The 25,291-nt window shown below is 39.6% G+C and overlaps 1 protein-coding gene across 1 annotated transcript in view; it reads left to right on the top strand.

Moving 5' to 3' along the window:
* The window catches only part of cnksr2a (connector enhancer of kinase suppressor of Ras 2a), a 481,257-nt gene that overhangs the window by 146,474 nt on the left and 309,492 nt on the right, over positions 1 to 25,291 (top strand). Inside the window, exon 5 of the mRNA XM_060832965.1 lies at positions 15,306 to 15,347. Within this exon, the coding sequence (XP_060688948.1) occupies positions 15,306 to 15,347 (42 nt within the window). The remainder of the gene's footprint in view (positions 1 to 15,305; positions 15,348 to 25,291) is intronic.

Here is a 25,291-nt window from a genome sequence, read left to right on the forward strand (position 1 = left end):
ACCAGATGTAACCAGCTGGAGCCGGATAGCAGACCAGGTCAGTGCTGAGTTTCGGGTGAAGGCGAACCATCATGAGGCCCCTCACTCCATACAAGGAGAGTGAGCTTTGGCTTAGCTGGGAAAGAGCATGACCACTCATGGAGGTCCAAGGGATCTCATTGGCCAACCAACCCAGCAACTAATTGTGCTGCTCAGTTTCTCAGGGAAGGTGAGGAGAGTTGGATGTGGCCTATAAATGAGGTGAATTGGAGTATTAATGAGATGCAAATACATGGAAATAAGGTAGCCATGAATAATGAGTTTCTGAAGTCACCATTTAACGCTCAAGCGGAAAAATTTTGATATTCTGATTCTTTCCTTTTCTTCTGTTTATTTCCAAACTGTTCTAATATTGTTTGCTCTATACGGGGAAGGGAAAATTCCGCTCTCTGACACCATCTCCACTTTATGGTGTTTATTCAACCTGTGGCCAGTCAGGATTTGATCCATTAATTAGCAAATGCACCATTAGCCCGAGAAATAAACAGAAAGGGCTTACTCAGTTGGTTAACAATTTGGCACTTCTTGACAAAACATGTTTAGTTCAACACAGCAGAACTATTTTCAATCTGTTATGAACGTACAGGACTGTATTTTGTACTTTATTGTCTCTTTTTGCCGACAGCATGTTTTGAAAAGCAAGCACTGGAACTGCAGTAGGAATTGAGTGAGGTTAACCTAATTGAAATATGGAATCTCCGCAGTTTTCCGTTCATAGACAATAATAAATGAAGTGTTGTACTGTATTTTAAAATGCATTGAACATAAGTCATAACTTAGAAGTGAACTTAATGAAGAAGGTAGTTAGGGATTCTTTTCTTGTCTTACTGGATGATTCATTTTCAGCATTTCAACCTTGCTATAAAATACTTTTGCACTGAATTGTCCACTGTGCTCAAGAATAATTGCATTAGGTGTGGGTGGAAGTGACAGTGGAAGAGAATTTGAAGGATAATCTGCTGTTTATGTAAAACTCCAGATTTATTTACAATATGAAATGCAATCTGTGCCAGAACTTTATGAAACTTTTTGTGATGTTGTGTTGCCTAAAGCTTTTAAACATTGTTAGAACCCATTTAAAACACTCATTATCTTTATATTTAGTGAAGCACTTATGTATCTAATTTATTTTCAGTCTTGCATAATTTTCTTTACTTCCTCCTCAACCAAGCACAGTTCCATGTTTTAGTAATGCATTTTGAATGAATTGCTGAATAATCGGTGTTATGATCCTAGTTGACATTATTATTGGGCAGGTCAAATTCCTGACTGACATCTGGCTTATTGGATCATTTTTTGCTTTTGTTTTGTATTGTATTTAACGAGGTGCTCTTTCACTGAAACTCAAGCATGCAATGCTGTGGATTCTTTATCAACAATAAAACAGATGATTCTTATGCAAAAAATACCAGAATGAATCAAGCTGTGTACAAGAGGTGTGAAATCTGGAACAATCTGTTCATTTCCTGTCCATCATCTACATGCACCAGTCAGAACTGTGATGAAATGCTCTCCTTTTGCCTCATGTAGTGAAGGTTTAATGACACACAAGGAGCTTAACATTGTCTAGGATAAAATATCCTAAAGCATAAAATAGTTTAGTCATCCTGGCAGAAACAAAACTGACTATCAGTGACCACTTGACAGCACTGCCTGTGACATGGTTCAATGCTTTGCTGACAATCAAGCTTATAGCCTAATAGTGCCTAATTAAAATTGGTTTAACTCAGTTGTCTGGATAGTTGGTTTACAGGGCAATGTGATGCTGATCGCGTGGGTTCAATTCCCAATACTGGTTTGAGGTTATCATGAAGGACTCTTCTTCTCAACCTCTTTCTTTGCCTGAGGTCTGGTGGCCCTCAGGTTAAATCACCACCAGTCGCTTCTCTCTAATGGGAAAGAAGCCCCTATGGTCTGGTAAGACTATGGTGACATGACACAACCAATAACAGTCTTGTTGGACTTGTCCTTTTTGTGGACAGGAAGATTTTCTAAAATTGTTAGCTTTCCCTTACCCACAACATACAATGGCAGCAGTTTATCTCATCTACAAGATCACTTCTCACAAAGCCTCATTCAATAGCACCTTCTAAATCCACCTTGAAGGACATGGTCAACAGATGCATGCAACTCTCACTAACATCAAGCTCCCCCCTATTCTATCACCACCCTGACTTGGAATTGCTTTTGTTCAATGTCCCTGGATCAAAGTTCCAGAACTCACTTCCTAATAGCCTTGTGGATGTACCTATTCACTGTGAGTTGCGGCATCCCCAGAATGCAGCTAACCATCACCATCTCAAGGGTTTCTAGGGTTGCGCAGTAAATGTTGGCTTACCCAGTGGTGCCCACATGCTAAGAAAACATTAGAAACATGTGAAAACTGATGTTGAGCTGTTTAATCTCCAGAAGTTGAGCTATATTTGTACCTTTGTCTGATGGCCATATGGCAGTGCCATCTTTAGGGGGTACTGAATATTATAAATATGCCTGGCTCATTCCCCTAATCCTGATCTGGAGCCTTGTATACTAGGACTCCAATTGCTCCATAGGCTCATTATTTAACCCATGATCTTCATTACTGTGTCTCATAACTCACTGGGTGAAACATACTGAGCCAAATAGGAATATTTCTGTTTTTAATTAAAAGGATCACTTTACATGATGCTTCAGCATACAGAAGCCTTAATGATTAATTGATTAAAACATGTAAGTTAGCACTGCAAAATTGCATTAGGCTTTTGTATGAGCAACAGTTTGATCATCACTCTTCAAATGCTTAAGCTAAAAAATAATGTTTAAACACATCTGCATGTAATTCCCTTTCACAAAATGAATAATGATAAACATCAGAAAAAATTCATTATTCATTCAAAATCTCAGTGCTCTAATATTCATCATCCTATTAATCTGATACAAATGCGTTAGACTGATACAGGAGTTTTGGTCAATGCTAAGAATGGCTCATTGGAGACAAAATTTGTTGAACACTTACATTGCATAAGGTATAAATGGTAGACTTTAGGAGACAGGTACCTAACACTGGTCTACTTGAGGTGGAACAAGGATTGATGACCAGTCCATTCTCAGGATCCAGATTGACTATTAACATTTTTAAAAGAGCCTGGATGCTTCCATTTTTAGAAGATTTCTTAGTCTTTTCTCCTAAAGGTTTGGAGTTTGAAAATAGGGTAGTCTGGTTACAGCTTTATAGGGTGTTGGTGAGACCATGTCTACAGTACTGTGTACAGTATTGGTCTCCATATTTGTGAATGGATGTCCTGTCATTGGAGACAGTTCTAAAGAGATTCACCTGAGATGGAGTGATTGACGTATCAAGACCAGCTAAACAGGTTAGATATTGATACATTAGAATTTGAAAGAATCGCATTGAAACATACAAGATTCTGAGGGGAGTTAACAGGTAAAATGTTGAGAAGGTATTTCAAATAGTGGGGAATTATCAACCTGGGAGCATAGTTATAGAATGAGGGCACACTCATCCAAAACAAAGTTGTGAAGGACTTTATTTTCCCAAAGTACAATGGCTGTTTACAATTCTGTACTTCTCAGAGTTGTGAAGATAGCTGAAGCTATTTATAGAGAAGATATAGATAGCTTTTTGAAATATTAAGAAGTCAAGGACAATAAGGTGCTGACACAAAAGAGGAATTGAGGCTGAAGCAGATCAGCCATGAATAAGTTGTATTAATCAATCAGATTTCCTGAATCTCGGGAAACCCAGCAGATAGAATGAAGAGAGATTTGTATTCCTAAAAGTAACCTCAAATTCCAACTCCACCTTTTAATCTCTGATTTCTCCACTAATGCCCTGCAATAGTCCACAGGAGAATCAATATTGCTGTTTTCACCCCAGACCCCACAATCTCTTCCTGACAATCCACCAAATTTACCCAGTCTGACCCTTTAATCTTTGTTGAAGATTTCTCTGCCCAACAGGAGGCCATGCCTGTCTGTCAGGCTGACTTTATACAGGATGTCATGTTGTTGATTGTGCACAAATGTTCCTTTCCCATCTGTTCAATGTAACCTGGTAGCACAATGCTTTCACCAGATATTCTGTAACAAAGTTTGAATTATTCAAATTACACGATATTCCATGATGCTAAAGGAACAAGGAACAACACTTTAACAAACCTTCCCTGTTTAATTTCAAGCTGAAGTTTCTGCCTTCTTGCAATATTACTGTTAAATTATTCATCAGGACCTCAGGAAGGGGATGACATCTGCCTGTTTTCATGATCTGTGTGTCCTCTAGTGACCCAATTGGTTAGTCTGAAGCCACAGCTATTTGGGCAGAGAGATGTCAAGAGTTGCCATGAGGCAGGTGGTTCACTAAACATGGTTCTGCCCTTCCTCCATCTGATTTCATTGCATCTTTGTTTATTGTTTCATTTCTATATGTGTTGTAGCTTGTTGGATGAGGGGCTGTGACATGGTACGATTTGTGGCAAGTTCAGCCCATGAACTGATGTCCATATGTCCTTCTTTACTCAGGCTTACAGGCTGTCCTTAAAACATATCTCGGTCCTCCTATATGCTGATGCCACGGATTATCACCAGGTTAAAATATGTCAACAATTTGCACTTGACAACAGTGCAAGTGACTCTCAGCTCTGTGCTGATAGCTCAGTTGGGTGGATTGCTAGTTTGTGACGCAAGGTAACAGCAGTTGCATGGGTTCAATTCCTGGCTAACCTTCCAATGAAGGGCTCGTTCTCAGCCTCCCCTTGCCTGAGGTGTGATGATACTCAGGTTAAATTGCCACCAGGTGCCTCCCTCTAATGAGAGAGGAGCTGTATGGCCTGGTAAGACTATGACAATATTTTGTGTGCAAGAGCTTTAGTCAGCATCAAAATCCTCCATGAGACTGGTTGCTCCTCCAAATAAACACTGACACCCTATCTGTTGTAAGTAGTGGGGAACCTTTAGAAGTCATTAAATACTTCCCATCCATCAGCACCTACTTTCTCAAATGCTGCTGTTGAAAGACTCAGAAAGTTGTGATTTGGAATCCTGTTCTCGAGACTTGAGCACAAAATCTAGGTTGATACTTCAGAGCAGCACTGAGGAAATGCTACATTGAAGGAGGTTTACCTTACAGATAAAACTGCCTTCTCAAGGTCTGTGAAAGCTAGACAATACTTTAAGAGTAGGAGAGTCCTCCCCAAGACTAATATTTATCCATCAATCAACGCACAAAAAGACAAATTACCTGGTCCTATTTTGTTTTGTGGATCTTTAATGTAGATTGACTGTTGTATTTCTTACATTGATGTCACTTCAGAAGTATTTAATTGCCAATAAGCATAATTGGGACACCTGAAATAATGAGAAACACAATGGAAATACAACCTTTATCTTCTTGTATGGAACCTTGTCAAGTTTTTGTGAAGTAAAATTTAAAAACTTGCCTGCATATCTTTTTTCCAGTGCATGAGTCATATCTTCAAAAGTTGAACGCATTCTCTCATTCCTGAATTAATATTTCCTCTTCGGATTATGCTAGGGCAAGCAATGTCCAGTAGGACTGACACTTCTATTTCTAAATATCGAAACAATTTATTGACTATGTTTTGTTGAAACTTGTGAAGCTTCACACATTGACAGGAACACATTTTTGGTGTGTGTGGAGCTTCCTAAGAATTTAATTTTGTTCGCATGAATATAGAAACCAATCACAATGAAGGAGCACCATAATTGTCCTTATAGACAACTAACATGTACATTACATGTAATGGCACAAAAGCTGGAATATTAAGTAGTCCAGCTGTGAAGAGTATACTTCTTTTGCACACTGCTCAACTTCAGCACAGGAAAAGCACATTTTACCAACCAACCCTGCAAATTCAAATGCAGTTTGAGAATAGATAAATGTGATATGCAGCATTTTGATAGGGCAAATCAGGACAGGAGTTATACACTTAATGGTAAGGTCATGGGGAGTATTGCCGAGCAAAGAGACCTTGGCATGAAGGTTCATAGCTCCTTGAAAGTGCAAGTAGACAGGATAGTGGAGAAGGTGTTTGGTATGCTTTCCTTTAAGTGTAGGAGTTGGGAGGTCATGTTGTCTCTGTTTAGGACATTGGTTTGGCCACTATTGGAATACTGCATTCAATTCTGGTCTCCCTGCTATAGGAAGGATGTTATGAAACTTGAAAGGGTTCAGAAAAGTTTTACAAGGATGTCGCCAGGAATTGAGTTATTCTCCTTGGAGCACCAGAGGCTAAGGGGTGACCTTATCGAAGTTTATAGAATCATAAGGGGCATGGATAGGATGAATAGTCAAGATCTTTTCCCCAGTGTGGGGGAGTCCAAAACTAGAGGGCAAAGGTTTATAGTGAGGGGGAAAGATTTAAAATGGTCCAAAGGGCCAACTTTTCATGCAGAGGTTGGTACGTGTGTTGACTAAGCTGCCAGAGGAGTTGGTGAAAACTGGTACACTTAAAACATTGGATGGGTAATGAATAGGAAGGCTTTAGAGGGGTATGGGCCAAATGCTGGCAAATGAGACGAGATTAATTTAGGTTATCTGGTCAGCATGGGCCAGTTGGAGGGCCTGTTTCTATGCTGTACGTCTCTATGACTCTAATTAGAGAACAATTTTTATACAAAGTCATAATCCACAAACACATAGTTAAAGGGCACAATTATTGCAGGTAATGTCCTCTGTGATAATCATTTGAAAATACAGATGGAAATTTGAAAAGGTTAGATGATATCAAGACGATGATGGGAAAGAATATTACTGTGAGATGCAAAAGAAGTTACAAAAAGAGTGGAATTGAAACAATTGAAAGATACATGTGTAATGGGACTTGAAACTAGAAATAGAATAAAAATTGCACAAATTGCATTACATCTGCTGCAGTCAAAAACTATTAACTTCACAAATATTTTCCATGGATGAGATCAACACTTCTTTGTATTTAAATTTTGATCTTTAAATTAGAATTTGCACAAGAGGATGCATTGCATTAAAAGCCCTCCACAATGAACAGGGCATGCATATAGACTGAGATACTGTTAATGTGTTTGAAGAGAATGCCTGAAAGGCATGTTTTCAATAGGATTGGTGGATTGTATAGGACCAGTGCTGTATTAATTAGGCATTAAGTATTATATCAGGTGTATAATTTTGCATGAGATGAAAATACCAGATTACTTTCTGTTTTACTGTTCTCTTTTCTCTTTGGTTGTACATGATGACCTCAAAATATTATGAGTATGTTTTGGTCCTTCACTTCAAAAGATGCTTTTTTAAAAGGGGGCTGAGACAGCCAAAAATAACTGTGGATGTAAGTTATGAAGCTGTCCAGAGAGAGAATGCAACACCCAAAGTTGGCAAAGAGACTTTAAAAGGCTGTATTCTGATCTCTTATAACTACAGGAATACCAAGGAGTTTACAAACAGCATTCCCTCTAATTTTCTTTCTAGCTGTGTAGATCTCTGAAGTCTATGCACAACAGTACAGTTGTACAGTTTAAAGGAAACATTGCTGACAAACCCCTGTTCAATAGCAAGCCATGCTCTGCAGATCATGTCCCAAACTGAAGACAGCATCTACCACACCCTTCCACATACTCACAACCCTTTAAGAAAGGTACTTCCTCCCTATTTCTGTTTTAAATCTGTTACCCCTTATGACCTCTCATTCTAGAAGCATTAACTTTACTGCAGCAAATTCTGATTGTAGCTTTTCCACTTGATTTTTGATTTTTTTTCTAATTATGTACATGTCCAGTCAACAAGTCTGACCTTGAGAATTCCAGTGTGTTTATGTTGCTCTTGTTACAGACCAAACCAGACCCCCTCAAAATATTTTAAGAAGGTGATCTAAACCCTAACCTTTCCTTCTTTTAAAAGTGGATATTACAACTAGTCAAACCACTCCACGTTAAGCAAAACAATTTATTTAAACACAATAGTTAAAATACAAACAAAAGGAAGAGGAATTTAGAATAACCTAGCTATTGGTAAACTTAACCAAAGAGTAGGTGCACTACTCGTTACTAATTAACTCTTCCAATATAGTAATATCCCATAAACACATTCCTTGGCAAAAAGGTAAAGTCAGACACAGATTCATAGAACCCCTACAATGTAGAAACAGGCCATTTGGTCCAACAAGTCCACACCAACCCTCCGAAGACTATCCCACCCAGACCCATTCCCCTACCCTATTATTCCACATTTCTCCTGACTAATGCACCAAACTTACATGTCAATTCTTACATTCTACTCAACATCAAGAGAGATTTTAGAGAAAGTTGCGGTTATGAAACATCTACTGAAGTTTGCAACCCTTCTGGAACCCAACAGCTTCTAGTTACAAAAACCAGAAAGCCTGATCTGGGAGAACTGGCCACTCTCCTTCCATTGTTACATTTTTTTTCAAAAAAACCTGGAGATCTCTTAAATTATTGACTTAGGCTGGCTCCAGTAGACTCTTCAATACTTTTGCCTTTCCAAGCTCTCTTCAAAAAACACCCAGGGCAAAATAACCTTAAAGTGACTGCATTCTGTTTTCCATAAGACCATAAGACTATAAGACTTGGGGCAGAAATTAGGCCATTCAGCCCATTGAGTCTGCTCCTCCATTCAATTATGACTGATGTATATTCTTCAAACATCATTATTTCAGATCTGATGATATGGTAAATGGGTCTCCAGATGAACATGAACTCCTATTGTTGAGCATATATTTCCCAAATTTAAGTTCTTGGATTCTCCCTTCATCCTTGTAGGTTGTTCAACAAACTGTGGGAATATACAAACACTTGTCACAGTTCAAACAAACTCATTGTGTTTTTTGCGTGAAGATGTCTTGTTGAAATAAGTGCTATATAAATGCAATTATCTTAAGTCACTAAAACTACTCCTACATTAAATTAGAAACCTAGGCACCTACTCTCTTGTGCAGATTAAGCTGTGAATATTTTCATTAGAAATGCCATGCTTCCGTGCTTTTAAGGGATGATACATTGGATACATGTAGAGACAGTCCAATCCAGTTATAAGAATAATTTCTCCACTAGCTGAGATCAGATTTTCCTCTAACCAGTGTTATCTCTCAACTCTATTTTTCTCAGGATGCCTTAGAGCCAAGATTTATCTGGCACCTTGTGAGCTTCCTTTAAAGTGTTGCTTTGTTGATCCATTCATGATTTTAGCATTTTAGATGGGTATGTTTGTTTCCAGTGTGACAAATCCTCTGTTAACCTCCTCCAAGTAAACTAAAGGAGATTCAGAGATAGGTTGAAGGATTAGGGGGTAGGGTTGCTCACTGAGCTGTAGGTTTGATATCCAGACGTTTCATTACCTGGCTAGGTAACATCATCAGTGGCGACCTCCAAGTGAAGCGAAGCTGTTGTCTCCTGCTTTCTATTTATACCTTTCTCCTGGATGGGGTTCTTGGGGTTTGTGGTGATGTCATTTCCTGTTCGTTTTTTGAAGGGTTGATAGACAAAATTCCAAGCAAGGACTGCCACAAACACTACGTAGGACAAATAGGAAGAAAGTTAGCCACCAGGATACATGAACACCAGCTAGCCACAAAAAGACACGACCCTCTCTCCCTTGTAGCCCTACACATGGATGAAAAAAACCCACCATTTCGACTGGGACAACACATCTATCCTAGGACAGGCTAAGCAAAATCATGCCAGAGAATTCCTAGAGGCCTGGCACTCCAACCACAACGCCATAAGCAAACACATAGATCTAGGTGCCATCTATCAACCCCTCAGAAAACGAACAGGAAATTACATCACCACAAACCCCAGGAACCACATCCAGGAGAAAGATATAAATAGAAAGCAGGAGATAACAGCTTTGCTTCACTTGGAGGTCACCACTGATGATGGTACCTTTCCAGGTAATGAAAAGTCTGGATATCAAACCTACAGCTCAGTGAGTAAACCTACACCCTAAACCTCAACCTGAGCTACAAACCTTCACAAACCTTGCAGGCTGGAGGATGTAACAGCACAATAGTCAGTGTGTGATGGCCCAGGTTTGACTTTCCCGATATGTACTCCCATTATATAGAGGCAATGTTAGAATCTGTTTCTGCACATATTGCTTAGAATCTTTGAAAGACTATTTCACTCAACATTATCTGTGTGACAGCTACTGAGTTCAATTTGATTGTATCACTTAGTATTAGTGTCTTGATCTGATTATTCAGGTGAGTAAGTATTGCAGAATCAAGATTACCAGGTTTTGCCTGCTTTAATACATTCTGCTTTGCCTGTAATGTCAAACTAATGAGGATGAATATCAGGTCAGCTTCCTCATTTGACAGGACACAGCTACCCCATGTACATGCAATTACACCTTTGAAAATAATATTCCATTCAGAAGCAGAGGGAAGCCAATTGATGAGGAGTTTAAAAAGTCACAGAAATAAGTGGTCACTATTAAATACTGTGACAACTGGGCTGCATTGTTATTACAATGCCAGAATTCAGTTTAGTCAGCCTAATTATATACGCTGAAGCAAATCTAAGTGTTTTTCAAAGTCACGGAAGCAGTGAGAGAAAGAGAAAAGGAATAATTTGGGAATTGAATGTACTTTGCTGATGTGAGACCAGGAATGGTGATTCAACATTATTTTGTAAATGCAGCATCTGCCTTCACATATTGTGGAATAGATGATTAAACCACCTTCAAAATGAACCATGATATTGAAGTGAATGAAAAAAACCATTCTACTCATCTTACCTGATGCAAACATAAAACACTTACATAACCACAGACATTCATTTGTGAAATGATTCCAGAGTTTTAGCTCCATTGTCATTGATGGGAATGCATTCTGTGCCCTGGCCATATCCTGTGTGAGGGATGGATTTCCTGATGTTATTTCTGAACTTTTATTTTATTAGTTTGAATCTATTGTCCAATTTTAATGGTTTAGCTTGGAGCAATGTTCTGGATTTCCACTGTTAATGATGTTCCAAAAGCTGAAAATTCCAGTTTTTACCTCTGTTTCCCAGAAGCTCCATAACACTAAAGAAAAGTCTTAATGGCCTTTTGTCTGCACTGTATTTGGAATTTGAATTTGGAAATTAAATTTGATTGTTATGTCTCATTGATCAGACTGGGGCACAGTACCCAAGGTGTGGTATAACATGGTTGTCCCAGGACTGTTATCTCAACAGCCCGCAGATATTGGAGGTGATACCATTGGCAAAACAATGATTTCAACCCAGTATCTCATTGCAGGCGGTAAATAATCCCATGGCTAAAAGTCAGGAATATTAAGAAAAACAAAAAGAATACAAAGCAGCTGAGGCAGCTGGTGTACCATGAGAGAAAATCAAGAAGTGCCAAAAAGTCCTTAGCAAAAGCAGAAACTGAGCAAAAAATTATCAGGTAGACCATGCAATCATTTTGTAGCATGGCAAAACTGGGCTGGAGTTTACAGGGCACCATTTATCCCAACTCCATCGACTCAGAAACCACATGCCCCGCAGAGATATGACTCAGTCTCGCACAATTGTTCAGGCACAGAAAGAGGCTATTCAGCCCATCATGCCAGCACTGGCAGCTGCCTTCAGTTGATTGAGTGGGACTTCCGTCTCCATCTGGACAGCATGGGTGCACCTTATTGGCTGGCAGCTCTGTTATTCCAGCAGCACCAGGTTCAAATGGTGACCACTGCTGGGACTGCAGTCAGTCCCTAAGAAAGAAATTCCAGGGAGCCCGGACTCCGAATACTGTAAGTCCATTAATTGGGATGGGCCTAGCTGAGAAATTAGAGAGTGGCTGGAGATTTGGGCACTGGCTGTGTAGAGAGATGGGTGAAAGGGGAAATGTTTGATCTTTGTTTTGTGGGGCCCTCTCCAACGAGCATAGGGATCTCCTATTCTTCTCCTGTACCCAACAGGAACCTGTTCAGTGAAAGCTGCTGGGCTACCCACCTTAGTAGACAGGCAGCAGGCTGGAAGAACAGAGCAGGCCAGGCAGCATCAGGTAGAGAAGTCGACATTTCAAGTGTAACCCTTCTTTAGAACTGGGGGTAGGTGTGGGGAAGCTGCAAATAAAGGGTGTGGCAGGGGCAGGGTGGTGAAGTGGGGATCGGTGGAGCCAGGTAGAGGGTACAACCTGGTTGGTCAATGGGAGGAATGGATCCGATTGGTGGCAGAGAGCAGTGGAAAGGAGAGGGAAAGGCTGGGAAGGGAGTCGGATGGAAGGGAGGTTATTTGAAAGTGAAGAACTCAATGTTGAGTCCTCTGGTCTGTAGACTGCCCAGGCGGAAGGTGAAGTGTTGTTCCTCCAATTTGCGCTGTGCTTCATTTTGGCAATGAAGGAGGCCAAGGATGGTCATGTTGGGAAGGGAGTGGTTAGGGGAATTGAAATGAGAGGTGACTGTGAGGTCGGGTCAGCCCCTGCGGGCCTGGCTGAGATGCTTGGTAACCGTTCCCTAAGTTTACGTTTGGTCTCCCCGATGTAGAGAAGACCATATCGGGAGCACTTGATGCAGTAAAGTTGGTTGGAGGAGAGGCAGGTGAACCTCTATCTCACCTGGAAGGACTATTTGTGGCCCTGGATGGTGTATTGGCAGGTTTTGCATCTTTTCTGGTGCCAGGGGAAGGTTCAAAGGGGTTGGTGGGAAGAATGGTGCACCCCAAGGACTGTCAAAGGGGACAGTCATGGGGAAGGCAGAGGGGGAAGGGAAGATATTCTTGGTTAACCATCTTGCCTGAGCCACCTCACATCTACCCACTGCAGGAGGTATAAAAACAAACAAAGAGCCTCTCAATAGATGTAAGGGTGTTCTGAGAATGGTGTGGCAGGAAGGGATAGCAGATGGGCAAAATATTAAAAGACAAGGGATAGATGCACAGATAGCATACACGCAAATCCAGCTCTTTGAATCTTGTTCCTCAAAAACGTCAGATGGTCATTTTACAGATTTTGGCGGGTGACTGAGCACTGTATACTGGAAAATTACATAAAAATCTAAATAGTGGTATCAAAGCTTAGTTTTTCATATTGTTAAATTGTCAAATGACAGGAATTTCTGCACCAGCACATTACTCAACCACAAATTAATGTGATTTTAAATGGGTGGGGAGTCTGAAATCAGAAACACCAGTCCACCTTTGTGATTGACGACACCTACTTCTCCACTGACATAATGGCATAGCTGACCAAACAATCTACCCACAAAAAATAGAAATTACTGGAGAAATAATGTTAGGGAGATGCTGGGGAGACAAAACACAGGGTGGGTGGCTACTTTGCAGAACACCCACTCTCTGTCTGCAAAACAATGACCCTGAGCTTCCAGTTGCCTGCCACTTCAGCACACCCGCACCAACATTTCTGTCTCAGGCCTGCTGTTGTGCTCCAGTGAGCGTCAGCCCAAGCTCAAAGAACTTGGGCACCCCCATAGTCTCTAGGAGTTAGCATCAAGTTGAGGTACTTTGCAACTTGATTCCATCCTTCCCTGTTTTTAACCCATCTCCACACTCAGTGTTGTTATGACATGAATTGCTTTTAGCATAGTCAGCCATTCTCATGTACTCCTTGACCCAATATCACACTTACTGGGCTGCATTCAGCACAGCTAACCCATTCACTCAGTCTTAGCTTTTCCTATCCCTTATTCAGCTTTTCTTCTGTCCTGATCTGCTGTGCACACACATGTACACGTTCTCACTCACTCACACACATGCTCGTACACACTCTCTCACACACATACACACACACACACATACTTGCTTTGTCTCCGCGGATGCTGTCTGACCAGTTGTGATTTCCAGCATTTCTTTGATTTTCAGTTCATCCCATGAATACTGCCAGGCCTGTTGAGATTCTCCAGCAATTTTTGTTGTCGTTTCTGTTTTCATTTCAGACCTCCAGCATCCACAGTCCTTTTTTTAACTCTTGTTTCATTGGAAAATGTACCCTCCTTTCTCAAGGATTTTGTTAATAAATCTTACCAATTTAGAAGTTATCTTTCAAGATGTAAAATCTTCAGTTTATTTCCTGGAAATTATTCCTCGGTATTACCTTCTGTACGTTTTATTTTTAATAGTGAACTACACCCTTGCATATCAGACTCTTCAATCCTTAACAAGTCCCTTACTGATTCTGTTAAAAACAATTCTGAAATACCAATTCTGTAATCAGATGTTTAATTAATTATGCTTTTTTGCTTATTCTGATTGCACAATCTTCTATGAAAGGTTAAATTACCGGTACATGTGCGCTATTGAAAATGCTTCAGATATCTTTCTGGTTCCAACCTTGAGCTTACCATGCTGAAGCTTAAGAAAGGTGCCAGATCTTCTAACTGTATGTATGCAATTAAATCCTGCTGAAAAACCTTCAAAGTAAAACACACTAAAATGTCATGCTCAATAAAATTGCTCCTGATGTATGTTGTAACAGAGAGTGTAAACTGGGATCAGTGTTTACGACAAAGTAAATCTCTGTTAATTCCATCACTACTTATTTACGCTCACAGAAACCTATGGGTGATGCAGAGGTATCAATCACCAGTTTACTTTGGAATGAACACATGTCTCCGGTGTAATTTCCTTGATTGCTCACAGTTGTTAACCTGTAGCACATCTCCATGTCTCTAGATCATAACTTTGATCAGTTGAGTGCTAGCTGCAAAATGATACTCTTCCCCTATAGGTTTTGTTTCCCTTGGCCTCATTTATCAATAATCCACTAAACACGTCCCCAGTCAAAAGGCTAGAATGTTGATACAAACAAGTGTGTTGTTCTTGGGGTGGTCAACTAAACATTGTGATGTCGCCTCTTCCTTCAATGATCTGGGCTTAATAGTCCCTCTGGAGGAAATCAAATTCAGCATCAACACCATGATTTAAGCAACTGTCCAGTCATCAACCTCCTGTACTTCACAAGTATCAGAGTGGCAGGAACATTTGCTTCTGCCGTGGAGCCTTGAGAATTAACAGTGCTCAGTTGGACAAAAAAATGCAATTTCTCAATATTGATGCCAAATATGTAAAGGATCACAGTATTTGCAACAAAATATAAGTTGCTCAAATCCATTTATTTAATAAACTTCTCGCGAAGAGTTGCCATGGAAATGGTGAGTTCAGTGGCCTCGTTCTGTGATGTGACATTACATGATTCCACAAATAATTTTTAAAAATGTCAGTCTTTATTTTGTTCTGAGTCTGGGATTTAACTAATCAACTGTCAATTGTTATTACTCTCATAATAACAATGCCTGTTTAATCTTTCTCGGCAGGACTGTACCGTCTATGAAACTGAAAACAAGATTCTTCATGTGGTGAGTCTATTACTTTTTATTTGAATTGTACAAAGCAAACAGTAACAGTTTCACAATTTGCATTTGTACAGGAAGGTTTATTGCATGAGTTATCTTAAAGTACTTGGTAAAGGAATGAAAAGGGGAAAAGCCCTAAAGCTAGGTGAAAGCACATCGGGAAGGTGATCTATGACTAAAGTGAAAAGTGACCTTTCAGACAGATATTAAAGGAGGGTGGAGAAGGAGCTCCAAAATTAGAAAGCAATGACTAAAAACTTTGCGAAAGGCCAGTTGCAAAGTTAGAGGAGAGAAGGGTACGACAAAAAGTATGACTCGAGAAGGTTGAGGTACAAGAGAGGCACTAGGCTGTGGAGAAATTTCAAGTGAACCAGGATTTTAAATGGAATATGTTGAGGCAGGTAATGAGAGGTTTATTGACCGACCAAAGGAATTCAGGGAGCAGGAATTTGTGAATGACAAGATGTGGGAATAGGCACTTTCAATAGGTTGATGGATGGATCGAGGACTGGCAGGAGAATAACTGCTTATGTAATTGGCCTATTTATATTTTCATTAGCAGGGATTGAACCAGGTCCAGAGATAGGCAGTGTAGCGGACATCATATAGCAGATATGAAGCTCTGCTGGTGCTCAAAGCTAATGGAGGTTGCCCATGAATTTGTATGAAATAAGCAAGCGGTTAGCGAGATGACAGTTGGTTACAAGGGAGCAGAGTTTATTAGTTGTGATTTTCCAAAATGTAGGAGAAAGATCCAATGCCTCTAATAGGGCCTAATGATAGATAGGCAGAAATATATTTGATCAAATGAAGTGAGAAATGTCTTGTATTGAATTTAAGTGTAGAGATAAAGCTATACATATATGTGGAAACAGTTCCTGTGTTTGTAGTTAAATTTTCAAGAGAAAGTGTCGGTAAAGGGAAGTCTGAAAGGACAGGCTTCAGGGATGATAATGTCGCAGAAAGAAGGGGCAGAAAAGCAAAAATATATTTGTGCTGGACATATGAAATCGAAGCATAAAGTACTGGCATACAGTTCAGTCAAAAACAGAGTTAATGGCTGGGAAATTCCAGATTTTGGAGGAGGGAAACTCACAGCCTATGAAAATGGGAAAGCCTATTGGATCTTCCAGTAGTCAGGTGGCTGATTGGTGGCTGGCAGGAACAAGATCTAGGACAAGGGATCTCAGCTGCCAAAAGTGGCTGGTCGGTCAGAGGCCGACGGTTCAGCCATGGTCGGATCGTGTGGCTACTATTGATAAAAAGACACACTGCAGTTCCAGGATGGAGGATTACCTCCAAGAAAAGTCAACTGTTGTTTGTGGGGTCGAGCGATTCTGGGAAGGCAAGTGATGTGTTCACAGGGGTTGGAAGTGAAGGCAGGGATGAGTGGCTGTCATATCACCTGGAAGAGTCAAATTGGCTAGATAAGTTCTGGAACAAACTCAAGACGAGATTATTTTAGGTCTAGGAATGTGTATTGAAATAGCCTTAATGTTTCAGTAAATAAACCTGTCAGTAAGATAATTAAAATGTGGTGGAATTTCACATTCAGTTTGAGGCAGGGAAACTTGAGTCTGAAATTGCTGACTAATCTTGACTGAGGGCAATTATTAAGGTATCAAAACAGATTTGTTAGAAATTGATTAGGACAGTCGTTTAAAAGGTAAGGTGTAGCGGAATGGGTGGTAGATAGTTAGGAGATGTTTCATAACTCGCAACAAAGGAAGATTCTATTGCAAATGAAAAGCTCTGAGAAGCATGAATCAGTTTTAGCTAACTGTGAAAGTTAAGGATTACTTCAGATTGAATGAAAATTCTTACAATGGTGTGAAAATTAGTGGTAGGCCACAATTCACCAGAAAATTTAGAAATTTTTTAGAAAGGGAGAAATTATAATTAGAGTTAACAATCAGGAAATATGAAAATGGACAATAAGAGCTTCACTAGGTATGTGAAATGAAAGGAAAATTGTAATGTGGAATTGCTTCATTAGAGCATGTGACTAGGAAATTACAAATGGGCAAAACAAGGAAATGAATTCTATTTTGAATCACTATTTTAGATCTGTCCTATTATCACAGTAAAAGATGTTAAAAGTATCCCAGGAATAGAGCAAAAAAACAAGAGCAATGGGCAGGAAAGGACTTAAATCATTATCACCAGAGGAGAAATGGTACATCAGGGAAATTAATGGGATAAATTCCCTGAGCCTGGTGGCTTGCTTCTTAGGATCTTAAAAACAAGTAGACACAGAGTTAGTGGATGCATTGTTTGAATCTTTCAAAATCCCATTGATTCTGGAAAAGGACCCGGCACCTTAGAAATCCAGAAATGTTATGGCTCTGATCAAGAAATTGGGGAGACAGAAAGCAGGACAATGGAAACCAATTAGCCTAACATCTGTCATTGAGAAAATACTAGAATCTATTGTAAAGGAAGTACTGTCTTGGCAGCAAATTTAGAAAATTGAAATGTAATAAGCTCAGTGGATAAAGGGGAACCAGTTGATGTTATGTATTTGAACCACCAAATAGTATTTGATAAGATCCACATGAAAGCCAACAGTACAAGGTGTCTTGCCAGCTCATGGTGTTGGGACTAGTATGTCTGAGTGAATGGGAGATTGACTAACAAAGAGAAAAAAATTAATTATTTTCAGCTTGGAAAACTGCAATTAATAGAGTACCACAGTAATCAAGTTTGAGCTTCAACTGTTTACAATCTTTATTCATGAGTGAATGAAGAGACCTGTTGGACACAAGCCAAATTTATTGACAATGCATTGAAATGTACGAAATACGGGAAGAAGTCAATCTTTTGGCCCCTCAAGCCTGCTTTCCTTAAATTCTTTAGACAATCACAAATGGTTAATTCCTCCCTTAATTTTTTTCTAAATCATAGAAATATTATGAATGCTTATAAATATCACCTTGAATGTCTTCACATGCATTTCAACTCATCTATTCTGTATCCTGGTATCACAGTTCCCCCCAGCTAACTCAGCTTTCATACACACTTGGTTGCTCTCATTAAGTTTAAAATACTAGTCTTAGACCCAGCTTCTCCCTTCCAAACGGGATATAAAATTTAACCATGTTATGATTGCTGCTACAGAGAGTGCCTTTACTCTGAGGTTATTAATTAATTGTCACATAACACAAGCCACATCTGGCAAAATGTGCTGTCTGGTTCCAGCATATGCTACTCTAAGCAACTATCTTGAGAGCATTCTATGACATACTCATCCAGGCTACCATTGCCAATCTGATATTTTCAGTTTATATGGAGTTTTAAGTCACCCACTGCCACAAGGGGATAAATGGCTATTCATGCTTCTGTTAATGATTTTCTTATGTTATCTCCATTGAAACGCCTGTAAACTTCAAACTTCTGTAAATAGAAACATAGAGATTTTACTTAGATTCATTCTATTTCAAGATAAAAGTTCTTGGTTCTTTCCAGACAGGAGGTGGGAGAGATGCTAAATGAATATTTCACATCAGTCTTTGCTGTGGAGAAAGAAGTGGAGTCTCAAGACTGCAAAGAAATAAACTTTGATGTTTTCAAAACAGTTCACTTTACTGAAAAGGAAGTTCTGGAGGTCTTAGGGAATATAAAGGTGGATAAATCTCTAGGACTTGATCTAATGTATCCCAGAATGTTGTGGGAAGTAAGGGAGGAAATTACGCGACCCCTTTCAGAAATATTTGCATCATCTATAATTACGGGTGAGATGCCTGATGACTGGAGGGTTGCTAATATTGTACCTTTGTTTACGAAAGGTTGTAAGGAGAAACCAGAGAACTATAAAGCTGTGAGTCTGACTTCAGTTTTGGTGTATGTTGTTGGAGGTGATCATAAAAAATAGGATTTATGGACATTCAGAGAGGCAAAAATTGATTAGGTACGGTTTTGCGTAGGGAAAATCGTCTCTCACAAACTTGATTGAGTTTGTGGAGGGATGACGGCAGAGCAGTAGACATTGTTTATTCGGATTTTAGCAAAGCCTTTGACAAGGTTCTGCGTAGTAGAATAATTAGTAAAGTTAGGTCACATGGGAGTCAGAGTGAGTTTGCCGATTGTTACATTATTGGCTTAACAGCTGGAGACAGAGTAATGGTGGAGGGTTGCTTTTCAGACGGGAGGCCTGTGATCAGCAGTGTTCCACAGGGATTGGTTCTAGGTCCTCTTTAATTTTGTCATTTATACAAATGATTTAGATGAGAGTATAGAAGCCCTGGTTAGTAAATTTGCAGATGATACCATAATTGGTGGCATAATAGACAGTGAAGTAGGTTTTCTAGGATTACAAAAGGATCTTGATTAATTGGGTCAATGGGCTGAAATATGGCAAATGGAGTTTAATCTGGATAAATTTGATGTATTGTATTTTAGTACAACAAACAAGGGTAGGGCATGTACAATTGATGGTAAGGCCTTGGGTAGTATGTGGAACAGAGGGATCTGGGGGTTCAGGTACATAATTCTTTAAAATTTGCATCACATATAGACAGGCTGGTTAAAAAGGCGTTCGCATGCTTGCCTTCAGTCCTTTGAGTATAGGAGTTGAGAAGTCTTGTTGAGGTTGTACAGGACATTGGTGAGGCCTCTTCTGGAGTACTGTGTCCAGTTCTGGTCACCCTGTGAGAAGAAGGATATTATTATGCTGAAAGGTGTTCAGAAGACAATTACCTGGAAGTTACCCGGAAGGCTTGAGTTATAAACAAAGGATAGGCTGGGGTGTTTTTCACTGGAGCATAGGAGTTTGAAAGGTGACCTGATAGAAGTTTATAAAATAATGAGAGGCATAGATAGAGTTAATGGTAGTCTTTTCCCTGGGATGGGGATTTCAAGACAAGGGGGGCATATTTTTAAGGTGTGAGGAGAGAGATTTAACAAAGACATAAAAGAATCAATTTTATTTTACACATAGAGTGTTTTGCATGTGGAATGTACCTCCTGAAAAAGTGGTGAATGCAGGTGTAATTACAATCTTTAAAAAAACATTTGGATGGATACAAGAATAAGAAAAGTTTGAAGGAATATGGACCAGGAGTAGGCAGGTGGGGCGAGCTTAGTTTGGGATTATGTTTGGCATGGATTGGTTGGGCCATAAGGTCCCTTTCTGTGCTATACGACTCTGACACTATTCCTGAAATCTTCAACAGGCTAAATGTATATGTAAGAGACAGTGAGGTCTGCAGATGCAGGAGGTCAGAGTTGAGAGTGTGTTGCTGGAAAAGCACAACAGGTCATGCAGCATCGGAGGATGAAGGGCTCCAGCCCAAAATGTCGATTTTCCTGCTCCTCAGATGCTGCCTGACCTAAATATACATGTACTTGTACAAGGTGTAGGAGACTTTGCCTTGTTTTATTTATTATATTCCCGCACAATGACTGAAAGAAGAATTCACATTAAGACTGGAAAGACAGCAAGATTTTCAACAACAGGTAAAATCATCTTATTTGAGCCACAGAGGACTCGAAGCTGTCAGTTTCCCTCTGCTGTCAAGTTGTTTGGGGGGAAAAAAATCACATTATTTATGATTATACCGCGAAATCTATGTTGGCACACAGCCAACATCTATGACAATAAAAGCCACTGGCTCCAGCAAAATAAAATCACAGTTCACTTCATAAAGTACATGCAGAAACAATTACAGTTGAAACATTTACCTGAAAGGCATGCTAAATTGAGGAATGGAAATAGTTATTTGTGCTTCATTAGTCAGCATGTGAGACTTTCAGAAGCACATCATTGCAAGATGTGAGATTTCCTTTGATTATTCACCTTATGCAGTGCATTTGCGTTAAAAAAAGAGATTTGACTTCCAGGTGGCAAGTGCTGAGCATTAAATACTGCTCTGGCTCCCATGTGCAATGCCAACTCTGATAAACAAGTTTTCAAAGTATTGTTACTGTATCAGCACAAAATCATTCCTCAATGTTTGTACAAGGTTTTGTTTGCAACCTAATATTTTAATTTTCAGTTTTCAACTTCAGAAAGAGTCATAGAGTCAGACAGCACCCTGGAAACAGGAAACAACCCCTTCGGTCCAACAGTCCATGCTGGCCACAATCCTGAATTAAACTAGTCTCACCTGCCTGTGCTTGGCCCATAATCCTTCCAAAGATTTCTTATTCAAGTACTTATCTAAATATCTTTTGAACCTTGAAACTGTACCCACCTTCACCACTTTCTCTGGAAGTTAATTCCACACATGAACCACTCTCTGTGTAAAACAACAATTGCCTCTCATGTCTTTTTCAAATCTTTCTCCTCTCACCTTCAAAATGTGACCCCTAGATTTGTAAAATCTCCAGCCCTTGGGAAAAGACACCTGCTTTTACCTTATCGACACTCATCATGATTTTTTAAATCTCTATAAGGTCAGTCCTCAACCTCCTATGAGCCAGTGAAGTAAGTCCCAGTTTATCCAGCCTTGACTTATAACTCAAGCACTCCATTCCCAGCAACATCCTGGTAAATCTCTTCTGAATCCTCTCCAGCTTCCTGTATCCTTTCTTTAACAAGGCGACCAGAACTAGACACAGTACTCCAGAAGAGGCCTCACCGATGCCTTTATAGCCTCAACATTACTTCCTAATGCCTATACTCAAAGGTCTGAGCAATGAAGGCAAGCATGCTACATGCCTTCTTAATCACTGAATCTATATGTTAGGCAAACCTCAAAGAAATATACATCAGAACTCCTCAGACTCTCTCTTCTACAACTCTAGCCAAGGCCCTACTTTTAATTTTATAAGTCCTGCCCTTGGTCGAGTTATCAAAATGCAAAACCTCTAATTTATCCAGACTGAACTCCATCTGCTGCTCTTTAACCCATATTGATCAAGATTTCTTTGTAATCTGACATGCCACTCTTCCTTGTCCACCATACCACCAATTTTGATGTCATCTATAAACCTACTACCCATGTCTTCTATATTCTCATCTAAATCATTTATATAAATGACAAATAAAAGTGGACCCAGCACCGATCCCTGTGGAACACCGCTGGTAACAGGCCTCCAGTCTAAAAAATCAACCTTCCACTATCACTGTCTGTCTCCTGCCATTAAGCCAAATTTGTATACAATTAGCAAGCTCCTCCTTAATCCCGTGTGATTTAACTTTACGAGTCTATCATGCAGAACCTTGTCAAAGGCTTTACTAAAGTACAAGTAAACACCTCTGCGACTCTGCCCTCAGTCAAGTTTATGAGACATGATTTCCTTCGCACAAATCCATGCTGACTATCCCTAATCATTCCTTGCCTCTCTAAACGCACGTAAATCTTATCTTTCAGAAGCACTTGCAACAACTTACCCTCCAATGAAATCCGACTCACCGGTCTGTAGTTCCCAGGGTTCTCCTTCTGTCCCTTCTTTGGCAAAGGTGCAACATTAGCCGCTCTCCAGTCATCAGGCACCTCAGCTATAATAATAGAAGATACAAATATTTCGCAAGGAGCCCTGCAATTTCATCCCTAACATCCCACAACATCCCAGGATACACGGGATCAGGTCCTGAGATTTATCCATCTTAATATTTTGTAAGACTTCTAGCACCACTGTAATGTGAACTATTTTCAAAACATCAATATCTATTTCTGTGAATTCTCTAGCCTCCATTTCTTTCTCCAAAGTAAAAACTGATGTAAAGTATTTATTTAATATCTGTCTCATCTCCTGAAATTCAACACAAAGGTGATCTCTTTGATCTTTAAGGGGCCTTACTCTTTCTCTTTCTCTTTCTCTCTCTCTCTGGTTGCTCTCTTGCTGTTAGTGTACTTGTAGAATCTCTTTGGATTATCGTTAACCTTATTTGTCAAGACTGTCTCATATCCTCTCTTTGCCTTCCTGATTTCTCTCTTAAGAATGCTCCTCTACTCTTCATATTACTCAAAAGATTAAATTTGATCCCAGTAATCTATTTTTAATATATGATTGACTTTTATTCTTGACGAGAACCTCAATAACTTTATTCTGCCATTCATGTCGAATCTTCTCAGTCTTATCTTTCACTCCAACAGCAACATAATGACTCTGAACTCATGGTATCACACTTTTGAAAGCCTCCCAATCATCAGACATTGCTTTATGTGTGAACAGTCTACTCCAATCAACTTCTGAATGTTCTTGTCTTATACCATTAAGATTTGCCTTATTCCAGTTACAATCTTCAATTTTTATGGAAAGGTTCGCCTTTCTCGTAACTATTTTAAAACTGATACAATTATGATCACTACACTCAAAGTGTTCCCCTACTGTCACTTCAGCCTTATTACCCAAGAGAAGGTCAGGTTTTGCTCCTTCTCCAATCAGAACACATCTAACACATTCTTCACCATCCAAACCATTGGTAGACCCAGTCAATGTTTGAAAAATTTATATCATCTGTTCTTACAACTTATTATTCTTACATGTATCCGAGACTTCTCTACATATTTGTTCCTCAATTTTCCTCTGACTAATGGGAGGTTGATAGTACAAATCCATCAAGGTGATTATTCCTTTTTTATTTCTAATTGCAATCCACATATTCTCACTGGACAGTATTTCAGAAATAACTTCCCTAGTAACGGCAGTAATATTTACTTGAATCAAAGATGCCACTTTCTGATATATCTTGTCTTCCTTTGTCTTCTGCAGTCTCTGAAATGCTGAAGTTGTATCTCTCAAGTAGCCAAAGCTGTCAACACCAGCCTAAGCTTAAATGTTGAGATCTTTGGTCATACTGCCTCACATTCAACACAAATGGGCTTTAAGATACTATCTATATCAGCCTGATCAGAGATGTTATGACACAATTCTGAAGCAGGTGAGACTTGAACCCAGTCCTCCGGGCTAACAGATAGGGATCAGCATGTTCCAGAGGTATGTCTATCAGATGGATGACAGTTTGAGTTCATCGGTGCTCGTTATCTGAGTGAACTGCTGGCCTAATGCTCTGAGTCATTAAAGTCTTCAGCTGCTGTTCAATTCATGGAGCATCACCTCCTCGTTATTATAGGAAGTGCTGCTTCTGACTATTCAACATAACCTGAAAGAGGTGGGAACACAAAAGGAATGCTGGAGACTACTCTCAATGCGAATGGGCTCATTTCGAAGTGAAAAGAGTCCTTAAGAGCCTACTGAATGTTTTAATGTTGCAAAAATATTGATTACCGAAGAAAGTAGGAATGGGGTAGACCATCCAGCATCTTGAGACCTTTCCATCATCATTGCTGATCTATATCCCACTTCTGTTTACTAGCTCAATTCTTTATCTCTGCATAACCTGCGCTGACAAAAAAGTATTAACCTCAGCTTTGAACAGGTCTCTGAGGGACAGAATTCTAGATTTTTGGGAAAGCATATTTGCTAACATCCACCCTGGAAGAATAGCTTTAATTGTAAGAAAATGGTCACTTGTTCTCAACTCCACTGCTCCTAAACTGTGAAAATAGTTTCTATCAACCTGCAAATCTTATAAGCATCTTAAGCACCTCAATTCGATCAATACAGTCGGTTCTGCTTTAATGCGGTTGTTCCATTCTCATGCAATCCTATGTTATAAGAAAATTGCATAATAGCAACAGCATTTAAACTAATGGGATCGCGTTATAACCTATGCACACTTTAAAAGTGCCTACTTTAGAAACAGTGTCCTCAATTTGTCAATGGCATTACAACTAACTTGCTTTAACGAAACACAGAATGACCTATACTCCTAAACTCTACTTAATCTCCTAGACTGTACTAAAATATTTCAGTTCTCAGTCCTTTGAAGTGACTCTGAGCATTAGCCAGCATTATGTCATTGTATTTCAGGATCAGTAGTCTGTGTAAAGAAACGTGCATCCACCATTCTTAAAGAATGGAGATAAGATTTACCTTTGAGTTAGATGGATTTCAGAATGGACACTCACTGAATTGTGCAGCATGGCAAAAGCTCCTGG

This window comes from Hemiscyllium ocellatum, chromosome 12, assembly GCF_020745735.1.
Source record: "Hemiscyllium ocellatum isolate sHemOce1 chromosome 12, sHemOce1.pat.X.cur, whole genome shotgun sequence".
In the NCBI taxonomy this organism is placed as follows: Eukaryota; Metazoa; Chordata; class Chondrichthyes; order Orectolobiformes; family Hemiscylliidae; genus Hemiscyllium; species Hemiscyllium ocellatum.